Source organism: Anticarsia gemmatalis, chromosome 4 (genome assembly GCF_050436995.1).
Source record: "Anticarsia gemmatalis isolate Benzon Research Colony breed Stoneville strain chromosome 4, ilAntGemm2 primary, whole genome shotgun sequence".
NCBI classification, from domain to species: Eukaryota; Metazoa; Arthropoda; class Insecta; order Lepidoptera; family Erebidae; genus Anticarsia; species Anticarsia gemmatalis.
The window spans coordinates 3490232-3506517 of NC_134748.1; the positions used below are offsets into that span (position 1 = coordinate 3490232).

General features: G+C 33.9%; 1 protein-coding gene across 2 annotated transcripts in view; it reads left to right on the forward strand.

Annotated features, from left to right (window-relative positions):
* Positions 1 to 16286, forward strand: part of Nos (Nitric oxide synthase) — a 114892-nt gene that overhangs the window by 72276 nt on the left and 26330 nt on the right. The window contains exon 1 of one of the 2 annotated variants that reach the window (XM_076113171.1): positions 15743 to 16030. The exons of the other annotated variant lie outside the window; for it this stretch is intronic. Within the exon in view, the coding sequence (XP_075969286.1) occupies positions 15773 to 16030 (258 nt within the window). The 5' untranslated portion in view covers positions 15743 to 15772. Of the gene's footprint in view, positions 1 to 15742; positions 16031 to 16286 lie in introns of those variants that run through there. 2 annotated transcript variants of the gene reach the window in all.

Below are 16286 nucleotides of genomic sequence, written 5' to 3' on the forward strand. Positions count from 1 at the left end.
CTACTCAAAGTAAGGTTCAGGTTCTAACTAAGTATTCGAAATAATTATGATTGAAGAGGGAAACCCGTCAATCATAGTTTATCAGCTGAACGCATTGCAGTGAAGTTTGTTTACAAAATGTGAATATATCTTGATAGTTAAGAAGTGTTAACGAACTTAACACTTATTTAGTTTGCAATCACGGCTGTTGCACGCTGATGGCGTTATCGCACCGATTTGCAATGCTATGCGGCTACAATAAAATGATGTAGAAAAACATTTTTATTGACTTTTTTTCACTGACGCTCATAGACTGCAATATAATAAACCAATCAATGCAATTACTTTTGATACTGAAGTGAGAGAGAAGTTACCTGAAGATCGTATTTAAAGCAGTAGTAGATGTAGATTTTTTTTAGATGATAGCTCGCGATTACATAAGACCATTCCGCCATTGTGCTGGACTCTTAAGAGTGATGGTGAAAGTCCCACTTGTCTAGTTGTGGGACAGTCACGGGTTAAAAAAAAAAGAATTAAAATAGAATCACGATCAAGTTACCTTTTTTTATTTTACCGATACTTTATGTTGGTGAGGCTGCGGACGACTAGTCGCAATTATACCGCTGTATCACCTGTCGTAATAGACTTATACGTCAATGCATTGTCCAGGTGTCCAGCTAAGTTATTCTGACAGTGTCACTAATGTGATCATAGCAGTTCAGATTCAGATCACTAGACAATTTACACCGGCCTGATTGAAGCACGTAAGACGAGGGACGTGCAACGAATACACCACAACGTGCATGCATAATAATCACAGACTGATCTTAGGTCTCTATAGTATATATTTCAATAATTATAATATAGACTCGCCCCCTATTACATGCGACTAATATTATGAATGGCAATATATGGGTATTTCACCTCCGCCTGCTCCATATAACAGCGACGATCTCATAAATTATTAAAAACATAATCTATAAAAATATATAACAAATAAATTACGAAAGAGAATTCGTTTGATAGCATTTGGTGTCAAGCAAAAAAAAAGAGAAAATTACAATAAAATTTGTAAAACACGGACACATCACATAGTCTTCATTATCAATACTTACCTACTAAATTTTACTATAGGAATTTTATCATCAGGAACTGATTTAGGAAGAACCTTGGCTTTTCATGAAGTGCTTACGAATTAAAACAATGGGACAAAATGATAACATTGTTTATTTAATATCACACGATTTTTCATATGATTTTTACTGTAGTAGGCAACATTTACCCGATATAATCTCCGATGGCTTAATTCGAATATTAAAACTGACCAAATATAACTGTCATAAAAATCATCAACTTTTAAAGTGGCACTTTTAATATAGCTTTTAACGTCAGTTTTAAAAGCAATTTTAGACGAAACCTGCCATAGGCCCGATAGTTCGTTTGGCACAAGTATCAATCAACCAATCGCTGATACTCGATTGCTATTGCACTCTACACGAGCGAACGTTATTGCAGGTTATCAACACTCCTCCGTCCTTGACAACGAAAATACAGACAGAACTGTAGACTAAAATAATGATTTATAAAGTTGAAATACTCTTTTAAAATTAAATAATAAAGGTTCCTCACTCATTCACGTAAAAACTATTTATCAAGGGGTGCTTAGTACTCTTGTAAGTATGTTATATACAGGGTGTGGCGTAAATAATGGATAATCCTTTACCAGCGGATGGGCGACTTCCCGACTGATCTAAAAATTAAAATTTACCTCTGGCACAAGTATCATAGTTTTTGAGATATTGGCCATTTTGTGTGTTTTTTAAGAAAGCGATTTACGCTCTTAGTTTTTGATGCTGTGATCACAAATTAAGGCTTTTTTTATCCGTTTTTTGCAAATAAATCCTGCAAAAGTGTTAATAATTTAAGTTCTTTGTAATATTTTGACAATAATCAGTATTAATGCTGCATGTTATACCAATTTAGAATTCTAATAAAATTTAGAAATTATTTATGGCGTGGGCAGTATAGCCACCATACATTTTTTTTTCACCACAAGTGCTCAAAGTTGCACGAAAGTTGTGAAAGATTATAAAATTTAACTTTGAATGCATAATTTAAATAAAAAACAAGTAGTAATAACAAAACAAGATTGCAAATTCAATAGCACATCTATTCAGGATTTATTTGCAAAAAACGGATTTAAAAAAAGCCTTAATTTGTGATCGCAGCATCAAAAAGTACGAGCGTAAATCGCTTTCTTAAACACACATAATGGCCAAATTTTTTTGCAAATAAATCCTGAATTGATGTGCTATTGAACCTAATATCTTGTTTTGTTATTACTACTTGTCTTTTATTTAAACTATGCATTCAAAGTTAAATTTTATAATTTTTCAACACTTTTGTGCAACTTTGAGCACTTGTGTGCAGTGTTGAAAAGAAAGAAAAAAAAAAGAAATACAAAACATAAATATTATTCAAATAATAAAGATAATTAGAAATCTAAAAAAAACTAATCTGTTGACAAATAAATAATTTTTCATCAACTTGTAATACATTATTTTGAAACAGACTTGGTAGAACCAGCACAGTTCCAAGCCTTTTTTATCATCTAAATAATCTTTAATAGTGTAATAACCCTATAAACATCAATATTTGAAAGCAAACTTAGCTTAAACGCGCTGATAAAATAAAATTAGTCGACCGGCAAAAGTGTTAATAATTTAAGTTCTTTGTAATATTTTGACAATAATCAGTATTAATGCTGCATGTTATACCAATTTAGAATTCTAATAAAATTTAGAAATTATTTATGGCGTGGGCAGTATAGCCACCATACATTTTTTTTTCACCACAAGTGCTCAAAGTTGCACGAAAGTTGTGAAAGATTATAAAATTTAACTTTGAATGCATAATTTAAATAAAAAACAAGTAGTAATAACAAAACAAGATTGCAAATTCAATAGCACATCTATTCAGGATTTATTTGCAAAAAACGGATTAAAAAAAAACCTTAATTTGTGATCACAGCATCAAAAACTAAGAGCGTAAATCGCTTTCTTAAAAAACACACAAAATGGCCAAAATCTCAAAAACTATGATACTTGTGCCAGAGGTAAATTTTAATTTTTAGATCAGTCGGGAAGTCGCCCATCCGCTGGTAAAGGATTATCCATTATTTACGCCACACCCTGTATATGACATGCATATTATAAATAAGGAAAATGAAATTTAGTGAGCCGAAAATCAGATGTCCGCTTTCATTCAGTATATCAAAAATAAACTTCTTAGATACGACGTAGTCTCTGCCGTAGCCCATTTCAATAAATAAGGTGTGACTTTTCGTAGTATGTGCAATAAAAACAGTACATTATACAAACATAATCTTTCCTAAAGTTATTCAATACATATGTTACGACTGGATTTGTTCCCGTAACAACCCACTATAACCAGATTTTTATGCATGACATTATAATGAGGATACTTGGAATTCGTTTTATTTATAATAAACAACATGCTAAGGTACAGGGAAAACTGGTAGAAAAATAAAATTCAATTATTTACGAAAATTGTCATGAAACGGCGCGGGGTTATCCGAAGGGACCAAATGATCATACGTGAACTCAAAAGTACATCTGCAAACACTGCAGTCTAATTTTATTTCAAATCACTGAGCAAACGGGACTAGATGCGGAACGGTCCTTTTTATTGGTATATAGCAAACATCCTTATAAAAAAACCTTTTGAGCGTTTCTTTGACACTCAAAGCGATGAAATTATGTCCGATTTCACGTGTGTTATATAGGCTAGCGTGTCTGGCCGCACGGCGCGTTGCCTTTGCACGCACGATTAACTTTTTTATTAATACCCATCGGCTATGGAACTAAAGCTTTGACGTGATATCTCGTACAGGGAGATAAACGCGGTTAATCCACTTTCGTAACTCTGATATTATTATATTAGATATATTCTCCTCGACGAAGTTAACAGTAAGTATAAAGAAACACAGATGGAAGGAGCGGTTTGCATCTGTGGGATGAACAAAGCCGTCAACTTATCGATAAGGTTTCAAGCAACGAGCGTTACGTTGACGAGACAGACACCGACGCCATCAAATATATTCTTAACAGAGCTACGGCATTAAGATATCTAAACATTGTAAACAAGACAATTAGAAAGTTTCACGACCAGCTTTTCAGTCCAGTAAGTGGCTTTTAAGATAATCCAAAACAAATTGTGGAAAATCCTCTTCTTACAATATTAGGATAATATTATCATAATTTTGGTTAGCGGGAACTTTAGGGGCTTACCAATTTGGTTGTAGATGTAAAGATATGAATAAGGCAATAATAAAATCGTATAATAATCTTGTTAGGTGAGGTAGGTCACTATCTCATAAACTTTGAAAAGTATCAGCTGTGGTGTTGAATATCAATGAGCTTGTTTCAATGGAGTTCTTCCAAGATTTCCTCCGTGTTAACTTTGCTAATGTTTCGTACATACTAATCGAATAATATTGTTGGAAATCAAACTATATTATTTTGTTGTTTTGCTTGGAAGCACGTGTAAGAAAATAAACTAGATACTTGGTTAGTTTAGGATAAACAAAATTATCAGTTTCCTAGAAAATGATGAAAAGGCAATTTCGAGAGAAATAGAATGATTGATACTGTTATCGATTACTTTGAGTTGTAGCGTTAGAACTGATTTCAATTATTTACACTGAGTTAGGAATATTATGTTGTATTATCAGAATAGATAAAATCTTTATCTTTGGAAAAGCTCCCACAAGTAGCTAAATAGAACATTACTTTAAAAAATATTTTTATCACACCTCTGTAAATGCACTACTACGCAACATATAATATTTGTACCAGGAAATCATAAATAACACGTATTGTACACTACAGTCCAAGAATTTCATCCCTATTTCACGAACAATTTATGCCGGCGAGTTTTAATCCAGCCTTTTTTGCTGTCGTTCCACAAAACAGCGGGCGGCGAACTGGCATATGAGTTCATTGTTTGTCCCTACTGTGTTTTTTGCGGACTGTACATTGGATAACAGGAGCTATCGTTGTACAAATAAATAGTGTTGTAACTCTACTGTTTTCACGTCAACTATCAAAATATGTTAGGCTTTTTGTTTCGGGTTTTTGAATGATTATTGTTATGAGACTATTCCTGTTATATGTAGTATACATATCTTTCCTTTTAATTAATATGTAAGTTTTATATTCATTGCTATTCATCTTATTTATTAGTTACTAGTGGCCTGTTCCGGCTTCGCACGAGTAGGTCTTAATCAATATAGATTAAAGCATTACTCGGGTGTACTCCACCTGTGTGTGAAAACCGCATGAACGACGTTCAGTAGAGTTTGAGTTTGTCGCAAACAGACAGACAGTCATAGAGACAGATGATGCGATGGGACTTAGTCTTATAATATGTAGTAAAAATACCACATTAATGAATGATGCCATGAAATTTGATTTTGGAAATTACTTGAAGCCTTATTGCAACTGCGGTTTTGGTGTTTTGTAGATTCCAAAAACATACAAATATTAGTACAACCTTTTTTGAGTGCAAAATAAATATAATGAGAAATTAATATAATCAGCGCTGATAGTTATTGCACCACATTGCGCAATATTAAAGTAGTCTTTGATGTATTTATGGGGAGCTTACTTATAATTCCCATATGAGTGTCTTATGAGACTGAAAGAACAGACCTTGAAGCACAAAGGGCCACATCCTCAACCATTTAATATCGCGTTGTACCTACTATGTATCTTTCTTGTGTGTCCCTGTGCTAGTTTTACTAAATAACCCTTCATCTTCTTCTTCTTTCTTGCTTTCTTTCATTGTACACACACTTGGACACTTTACAAAGTCCCGCTGCCGTGGGCCAGTTTCATTGAAATTTCTGGCCGTAGCCGGATATCGGCCAGGAGGAAATTATAACTACAAAACCAGATTTTCTAGATATATTTATCAGACCCTTAACTTTAATACGTTATAGATTTTACCAAAACTTTGAACGAAGATTTTTTTCTTATGAGCCATAAAAAATATACTTTTCAAAGCGGACTAGCTTCAAGACAAGTTTTTTTATAAAATATCAGTATCTACTTTATCACAGTACCTACTTAAATTAAATAGGTCTTCCCAAATCCAACCAAGCAGTGCGCAACGTAAGGCTAAATAAGGGAGATACTCAGTAACAAATAATTGTGCTTGATATAAACCACAAATTGAAGCGACTGTTATGTTGAAGCCGCTGAAAACTTAACGGAGTGCAAGCTTCCCGGCGTCTGCTCAATTTCACAATATTATTACATGGTCAAAGGATTTGCATATTTATGCAAAATTTCAGCGCGATCGAACATCGGCGGGATGGTAAAAATATACAAGTTTGGGCTAAACAAAGGCTTAATTCGACTTACTTATTTGAATGCGTATTAATACTTACTTTGTAGATAATTTTCCTTTAAGTTAATACAATTAATAAATTTAACTCATTACTATCGTTGCCCAGCAGCGGGCAACGGAATGACAAAGTGCCGGTTGGGAACATTACGTACTTTAAGAACTTACTGTGTTAAAGGACTCTTAAGCACGCAAGGCTAAACCATGATATTTTCATTCACCATTAGAATGAGTAGTAATTGTTTTGAAGCGTAAATTTTTTGACGTAATAACATATATATTTTTTTAACATAATATTTTTCGACAACTTCGTGTAGCAACATTTATTTTAGCGGTGGAGAGTAAAAAAGTGGTCTATCTGGGTCTTGTTTCTTTAAATAAAAATCTTTAACAAGATATCATTTCACAAAAGCTATCAATATTTTAAAGAGAAAATCTCTTAAATCTTTATAAGCACTGATCGTGTAACTTTTAAAAATTGTAGCAAAACTCTCTTTGGGTTTAGGATGATCGTGTAAAAAGTTTTGATCAAATCGGTTACGCGACCCTTGAAAAATTTATTGTTCCTAACCGGCAAAAAAATAAATCTTTTGTAATCTCTTTACAAACAGTTGCTTTGTAAATTATTTTCTTGTTCTATCCCTCTTTTATTAATATTGAACAGTTTTAGGAAATTTGGCGTTTCGGTAAAATTGTTAGTACTTACTTTATCCAAGTTTTGAGTTACTTTAAAACAAAACTAAATATTTTTTAGTAAAAAACACATTTCGTCGAAGTACTCCTCGTACTTAAATGAATTATGTATATTTAAAGTTCATTATTACTAATATATTTTAGCGATAGAGCTAATGAAACATATGGAAAAGCCCATTATCTAAAAGTTATATCCGGGTAATAAGGTTAAAAGTACTTTGTCTCAAACTAAATAAGTAAAGATGGTATAAGTCGATAAACCTTACAATAAAATCAGACTATTGTTGGTCGGAAAATTGGATGAGGGTGAAATTGGCCGTAACTTCTCATGTCGTACCCGAACCCTAACTAAATCTGTTTACAATTATCTACCGAAGACTCCGGTTAGCATTGTTATGTAAAATGTAATGAGGAAATGTAAAAGCTATGTAATGATTTTGTTACTTATTTGCATATAAAATTGAGACTGTCAATATTGTTATTTAAACACATTATAATTGTAATTCGATGTCGTTAAGGTTAAGCTATTTATTCACTGGGAAAATTTTAATCAGAAAACATGGGCGGAAAAACATTATAATACTTTTATTTGCATCTTGTTTTTATAATTTACCTTGAAAATTTTAAGTTACTTTCTATAAAAAGTCACTGAGTATTTAATATTTAAGGCACCGGACACAAACAGCAAAAAACTACAGTTTAAACAAGTCACAAAAATATAATTTTGATTATTTTGACATTTGCGCGAATTTTTCGCAACTATAATATGATTTGAGGAAACTACAATTCCTCTATCTTCTTTCACTTCAAAATCCAAGATGCCACTCACCGGCGTCACTAAAGACGGAAAAAACGTGGTATCATTTTATCACGTTCATCTGATTACAAAATGATTCGTTTTGGACAATAACACTAACTGCATGATTCTGTTCAAATATTGTCCGTGGTAGCACATGACTCCGACTCATACTGTTTGCACACCCGATATTAATGTTTAATTTGTAATTAAAATTGTTTGTACAAGAATTAATAGTCAATACGGTGTATATTGTATGACTTATAATTTATACTATTATTTGTATAGTAAGTAAAATCCCATTATTGTTTAATATTATGTATTAATAAAATACGAGCATTACGTGTTTGATATATTTATTGACAGAGAATGCCAAATCGTTATATGATTAATATATGGCATCTACCATAGAGTAGAAGGAGTTTAGGTGGAGTTTAGGTTCACCACATTTCTCCCCTCCTAACCTCTTAGCTGTTCTGCTGAATATAAGATGCAGCCAACACCTGGTTGAGGTGTCGGCGCCAGACATCGCCGTTGTCGGTGCGGATCTCATAATGAAGTCGGCCTAGACGTCTTGTGATAGTACCAAACTGCCAATGGTGCTTAGCACTCGTGTAGTCACGGGCCTGTACTCGTTCGCCGACTTCCAACTGTCTGACCTTGATCTCTTGATGTTTTGATGTAGTTTTTTTATGGGTGTTTCTAAACATGCAGTGTAATGCTGTTCGAACTTCTCTTCCAAACATTAACTGATAAGGTGTCTGACCATTCAAGTTTGGTGTCCGTCTGAGGCGAGTTTTTACCATGACAAGTTTCTCTTGAAGATTACCCCTTTCTCCCTCTAAGCTTCGTAAGATTCTCTTGACTGTTTGTACGTATCGTTCAGCTTGTCCATTGGTTGCAGGGTGGTATGGAGCAGAGGTTTTGTGCGAAATCATACAGTCTTTTAGAAATTTTTCGAACTCTCCCGATACGAATTGTCGGCCATTGTCTGAGACAAGGAGTAGAGGTGTTCCATAGGTGCAAAATAGTTCTTTCAATTTTTGGATGCACCAAGAGCTTGTCGTTGATTTAGTAGGTATAATCTCTGTCCATTTCGAAAATGCGTCTACAACTATTAAAAGATAGTATCCGTAAACAGGTCCGGCAAAATCAATATGAAGCCTTTGCCAGGGGCCCTTTGGGTGTTCCCAGTGGTGTAGTGGTGCTTTCTCTGGTTCATTTTGTTGTAATCTACATGTTCTACAGGACTTAACTTTTGTTTCGATATCATTGTCAATTCCTTTCCAGTATACAAAACTGCGGGCCAGTAGCTTCATTTTCACAATGCCCGGGTGACCGAGGTGTAGTTCGTCCAGCACTCGTTCGCGTAATGTTTTTGGGATTAAGACTCGCGTTCCTCTTAGTATACATCCATCTTGTAAAGTAAATTCATTATCATTGTAACCGAGCGTTTTAAGTGATCGGCCAGTTTGTAATGCGAGTACTAATGGTGTATAATCGGAATCAATACTTGTCTCTTTCGCTATGATATTTGGGTTGACATCAATGGTATGTATTTGTTGAAGTTGAAAGCTGTAATTCTGGTCCATTTTGTTTGCCTTTGTGTTTTCTACTGGGAACCTGGATAGGTAATCTGCATTTGAGTTGTTAGGCGAAGTTCTGTATTCAATGTTGTAGTCAAATCCAGATAAGAAATGAGCGTAGTGGAATAATCGCATTGTACTCATTGCTGGTAACGTTTGATGTGGGTGGAAAATTATTGTCAGTGGTTTATGGTCTGTCACTAGGATAAATTTTCTACCGTAACAATAATAAAAGAACTTCTTCAATCCCCAGTATATGGCAGTAGCTTCTTTGTCAATTTGGCTGTACTTCTTCTCGCTATCCGATAGTGTTCTGGAAGCGAATGCTATCGGTCTTTCTGATCCATCTGGGAGTCTATGTGATAGTACTGCTCCGATTCCCAGTGGAGATGCGTCTGTTGCAAGAACCAAGGGCCTCTTGGGATCAAAATGTATAAGTACTCTTTCGCTTAGAATTTCTTTTTTAATGTGTATAAAGCTCTGTTCGCATTCTGTAGACCATCGAAAACTAGATTCTTTCTTGAGTAAGTTGTTCAGTGGATTCGTGATCGATGATAGGTTGGGTATAAATTTGTTGTAAAAATTTGCCATTCCAAGAAATGTCCTCAATTCTGCGGTGTTGACTGGGCGTTCTGTTTTAATTATTGCGTTAATCTTTTCTCTGTTTTTGTGTAGACCTTCTTTGTCGATAGTGTGTCCCAAATAGTCGATGCTTGTTTTGAAAAAGTGGCACTTATTTTTGTTTACTCGTAGGTTACTTTCTTTTAGTTTGTCTAACACGAGCTTAAGTCTCTGTAGTAATTGTTCTTTGTTGATGCCTTGAATGATGATGTCATCAAAGAAACATTTTACACCTTCGAGATCTTGAAGGAGTTTATCCATAAATTTCTGCCAAAGGCTCGGCGCGACCTTAACGCCGAACATTAGGCGGTTCACCTTAAAAGTGCCTCGATGCGTACTTAGTGTTTGTAGCATTGCGCTTTCTTCATCCATTGTCATGTTGAGATATGCCTGGGTGATGTCGAGTGTACAGAATAGTTTACCTCCGTTCATCTCTGCAAATATATCTTCTATCATAGGTATTGGATATTGTTCATCTTGTATGACTTTATTTAGTGTAACTTTATAATCAGCGCACAATCGGATACTCCCATTCGGTTTGACAACTGGTACCACTGGAGTACCCCAATCAGAGTGGTCGACTTTCGTGATGACACCCTGTTTGCATAGTCGCTCGATCTCTTCATCCACTTTGGTTTTTAAAGCGTACGGTATTCTACGTGGTTTGATAAAAATTGGTCTTGTGTTTTCTTGTAGATTTAGGTGTCCTCTGTAATTGGGTATTTCGCCTAAGTCGGATCGAAATACTGATGTCTTGTAAAGTTCCAAAAGCTGGTCTAATTCTAGATTTTCTGATTGCTGTAAAGTTTTTATATCTGCTAAATTTAGAGTTTCGAGTTCTTTCATCCAACTCCGGCCAAAAACGGGGTCAACGTTGTTGTTGATGAGGTATAATTTACCGTGGAATTCTTTTCCTTGGCATCTGCATTGAACGTATGCAACACCTGCAGGTTCGATTACTTCGCCGGTATATGTTTTGAGTTTTATATTAGTTTTAAAGATTCTTTTGCCGATTTTCAATTTTCTGTAGTCTCGTAATGACATAGAAGTAAGTGTGGCTCCAGTGTCAAATTCCATTTTCATCTTAGCATGTTCAATGTGTACCGTTATCATGTATTTTTCGGATGTTTCACCAGATATAACATTAATATCATTCCATTCATCATCATCGCTTATCGCTGAGTCGTTTAATTGATTTATATCCGGTGTAGTCTTACTGGGCTTCGCATCTGAGCGCCGTTGTAGACACACACTAGCTAAGTGTCCGACCTTCTTGCATTTATAGCATGTTATGTTTATAGCGCTACATTTCTTGGTTTCGTGATTTAAACCACAGCGGAAACATTTCCCTTTTAAATCTCTTGGTGTGATTCCTCTAAAAGGAGATTTTTTTGAATTATTGTAGGAATCAGTGGAAATTTTATTGATATTGTCACTACTTGGTTGTTCATTCGGAAGCATTGATGTATTTTCTGCTTTACTCATTTCAATAGATGTTGCAATCTGTGTCAGGTGTTTAAATGTACATACTGTTCGGTCTTGTAAAATTTTTGTACGTGCGTCGCTATCTTTCAATCCTCTTATGAGTTGAAGAGATAAAAAGCTTTCTGAAATGTTTTTCTGGCAGTGTTGACATTTAAATTCGCAGTTGGTAGTGAGCTTTTTTAAATCTGCGGCGTATTGCGCTACTGTTTCATCCGATTTTTGAGTTCTCGATATAAATTTATGTTGTAGAACCCATTTGCTAGGTTTTGGGTCTAAGTAGTCGTCAAGTGTTTCAGTAATTTCGTTAAATGTCTTATTCAATGGTTCGTCTGGTGCTATTAAATCACATAATTTTTCATGGAGTTCTGGTGATAATGTAGACAGAAGAATATTTGTCTTCATGTGGGGCTCAGTAATTTCATTAAGTCTAAAGTACACTTCCAGACGTTTTTTAAAGTTATTGAACGTTTCTGATTCATGTAAAGGATTAAATTGTATTTTTGGTATAATCTTATGGTATTGGTATATTCTATGTTGGTCTTCCTGTCGCTGACCTTGAATAATGGTTTTTTTTGTTAAAAGTTTTGATACTAAAATAGTGTGAAGTTCTTCGAATTCGTAGCCGTAATTTTGTTCGTGTAAATACGCTGTTTCATCGTTATCATCTATGGTTTTGTTTTCTATCTTCTCTTGTAACTCTCGCAGTGCTGTTATGGTGTCCTTCAAGGCTGCGGAGCGAGCGGTGATGTCCTCGTCAGACATCGTCGCCCTCTGCTCGATGTAGGTATCGAGTCTGGTGAGCATCCCACGTAGGGTGCTCCGTTTTTTACGTAGCTTTTCCATTTAGGTTCAGTTTTTCCTCGTCGCCAATATTATGTATTAATAAAATACGAGCATTACGTGTTCGATATATTTATTGACAGAGAATGCCAAATCGTTATATGATTAATATATGGCATCTACCATAGAGTAGAAGGAGTTTAGGTGGAGTTTAGGTTCACCACATTTAATTACTAGAGAGGTCTCCCGAAATGCGAGAATTATATTTGGGGGACCACTCCGCAAGGCCCAACTCTTCTCGCAATCCTGATTTTAGATTTTGTATTTCTCCAAGAAATGTTAAAAACTGTAGCTGGGTTTTCCGACAATACTTTAATTCAGCGTGGAACGAAGTTACTAATTATTTCTGAGCGATCAATGTATTCTTTTTCTAATTATCTATCTCAGGTAGATAATAAAGTGTAAATACATTTTTTCTTTTGAATTTATTAAAAATGTTAGAAAATAGTTCCTTTCAATAGTTTGTTTCGGTAACGTCAATACACGTTTTTGATGACCTAATATTTAACGGGCTTTAATTAGGACCTATATCTAGGGCAAAAGGACGATATTTTCTTGAGCGTACTCATCACGTAGCAGTCCAACATTTAGTAAATACCTACCATTTAATAAAATATAATAAGTGAAGGAAAGTTACACTTTTCATTTAGAAATGCGACCTTCGCTAGTCGTTTGCATTTTCCACATTTTTCCTAGAAAGAAATACGTACACTGAGCAAATAATATGCAAGTTACTGTAGAATTTCTTATATTTAAGTCGTTTATATTCTCGAGCATATTTTTAACAATTTTAGTCGAGCTGCTTAAATATGACTTCAGACTTCATTACCATTTTTAAAATTATTTAGAGTACAATATGAAAAAAAAAACTTAATTTATATAATTCCATGTGTTAAAAAAACGATATTTAAAAAATAGTTTGTATGTAAACATGCACTTTTATTTTACCGTCTGACAACTGCTAATTGCTTATTCCGGCATATTTTTGTATTACACTACAAGACACGCGTTTTACTTTCATAAAAGTGTGACTGACGACTCCATGTCATTTAAAGTAATAAAAATAATTGTAACACGCAGCACTGTGTCGTTTCAATACGTCCAAACTTCCCCTACGAACGGCACAGTTAGTAGCGCAAAAGTGTAAATATTATCTTTCCCAGCGCGTGATGAAAGGTATTATGAATCATTATGATTGTGTAGTCATGTAGCTATGTAGTCAGTATCAATATGTCATGTTTGTAGAAGCAGTGGCATGTGGTTACTACCGTATTGAAATTGTATGGTTGTTCTAGAATTTTGCGAAATGAGACCTGAAATTGGTACCATTTTTTGATAATTTCCATGCGTCCAGGAGATTAAATTTTACAAAAAAAGACGATCATCCTTATTGTTTTTTCTTTATAATGTTGTTTTAACAGTTATGCAGCATTGTATCATAATAAAAAATCACAAGTTAGCACCTAAACAAACAAAAGTTTACAATACAATACCAGATTTAAGTTACACTGTTACAATAAGTTTAACAAGCTTACCTACACCAATAATATTTTTAGTCTTATTAAGATAATTAATTAAAGGTAATCTTGGAAACTAAAAATATGTTTTAAATATATTACATTTTTCAATAATAGAGCGCAGCATTATTTAAATGTTGAGTATTCCTTTAAATTTGAAAAGGCATATTAAATGTAATAATAATATATTAATAGAGTCAGACATAATGATTTAAGAGATTGCACTTAGCAATTAAGTATCAAAAGCTCTCAAATTATGTTACAAATATATAAGGAGTATATTCAGTGTATATTTTTTATACATAAAATTACGATATTTAAATTGATAATTTGATTGGTTTTTTCTCCTCTAAAATAAATACATTTTTGACTACATATACGCAAACTAAATTTCGGATAACCTATGACGGTATATAAAGTTGTTCAAATATTAATTAGTCTTTGCATTCAAAGTCTAATAACAAAGCATGATACAATCATTTCCGAAATTGCTGTATTAGTGAAAAATAACATTGGTCAACACGAATTTTGAGTCTGAGTTCTGTACCGTTGATTTTGATTACGTATACCTAACTAAATAAAGAAATAATATTTTTATCTAATAAAGTTTGCTTTTGTAGCTTTTAGAACGAATTTTAAATTTTAATGGAAAAGCTCTTAATTCACATTCAATTATAAATATATAAAAGTAAAAAAGCTATGATTTATGTATTTTTATTAATTAAAATGATGAAATAAGGCATTAAGAAACACAAAATACAAAAAGGATACAATTTTTTTTTTAGAAATGTATACTTTTGGTTTTTCTTGTGTGAAAATAGTAACTTAATGTATCAGTAGGCTCTCTCCATATTTGTGGTACTCCAAACTTCATCTTTTTTTTTCTCTCCTCAGTACCAGGCTGAAAAAAATATTAATAACATTAATTAACGATGTACACATGTAATTTATATTTTAAAAAATATGTATATAGGCATATAAATGTTCATTTAATATAAGGAGTATTTTCTTACCTTCTAAAGTGTTTTTGCAGTTATTACACAAGAAGTGAGGTGCCCATATTTTATCCTGATTTCGTACTGACATGTTAAAGTAAGCTTCATAGGCTTCACAAAATGCCTTATTTGATGATAAACAAATTTTATTGGCTCTCACTTTAATAAATTCATCACAAATGTAGCAAAAAGAGTCCACGTCGATTTTACACTTTTTCGATGCCATTTTTAGACCCCGAGACGCAAAAAAATACGTTTTTCCTTAAGAACGCGCACGTGCATACTGCCATGATACTCTGCTACCACTCACTTCACACCCCCAGCCCCGTTACCCCTGGTTTTGCATCATAAATGCAACGGCTCTTCAAAAAATTTGCCAAAACCCCATATATTTAGGTTTCGTTATATATAGTACAAAAGCAAACTTAATTTATTATTAATGTTGTTTCTGTTTTCTTTTTGATTTATATTATCAGAAAATATTCATTAAAACACAGGCTCAAAAAAAAAATTTTTTTTTGTCGACTTGTGTAATTGAATATTGATCAATATACCTAAGTTAATAAAATAAGCTCCATCCAAAAACATCAACAAACTCCAAATACAACCTAAAACGCACAAGACCACACACTAACACACACTTCGCGACAAGCGCTAAGCTCGATAAGCTTTACACGACATATCTAAGTCGCGGCGACACGGTAAATACTCCACCTCTGACAGCAGGTCGCCAAGATAAAACTGTTATAAATACAACGACGACATGTACGAACAATTAGTACTGCCTTGCTTTCCGTGCGACTCTTTCAATTATCGTAAAAAATATCCATCATGGCACCCGGTGTCGTGCAGAATTCTGAAACTGTTCTCACTGATGCATTGTCTGTGGTTAACGGGAATGCGAGTATTGCTGACGATGTGGCCCAGATGAAAACCTGCCCTATAACTTTAAATGTGAATAAGGATTCGTTTGTATATGAGCCGCTTGATAAGCCGGACCGCAGCGTTATAAGGCCCAGGGCTTTGAAGAACGTTGAGAGTCATCATTACCAATATGATCGGCTGTATGCAACGACCAATCCTAGGGTGGTAAGTCAAGTTTGTTCGTACTTTTTTATTAGTGTTTACGTCCAGTGTTGTTTGCGCGAAAAATGGTTTACTCGTTTTATTTTTTTACTTTTAAGTGGTACGTTTAATTTTGAATTTGTGAAATTGATCATCAATAAAAACTTCTTACTCAACTTTCTTTTTATGTAATGACGATTAAAAGGATGAAGGGTTATTTACTAATACACCATCGCGTGTGTCATAATATGGAGTTTTTCGTTTAATAACATTTGTTTCT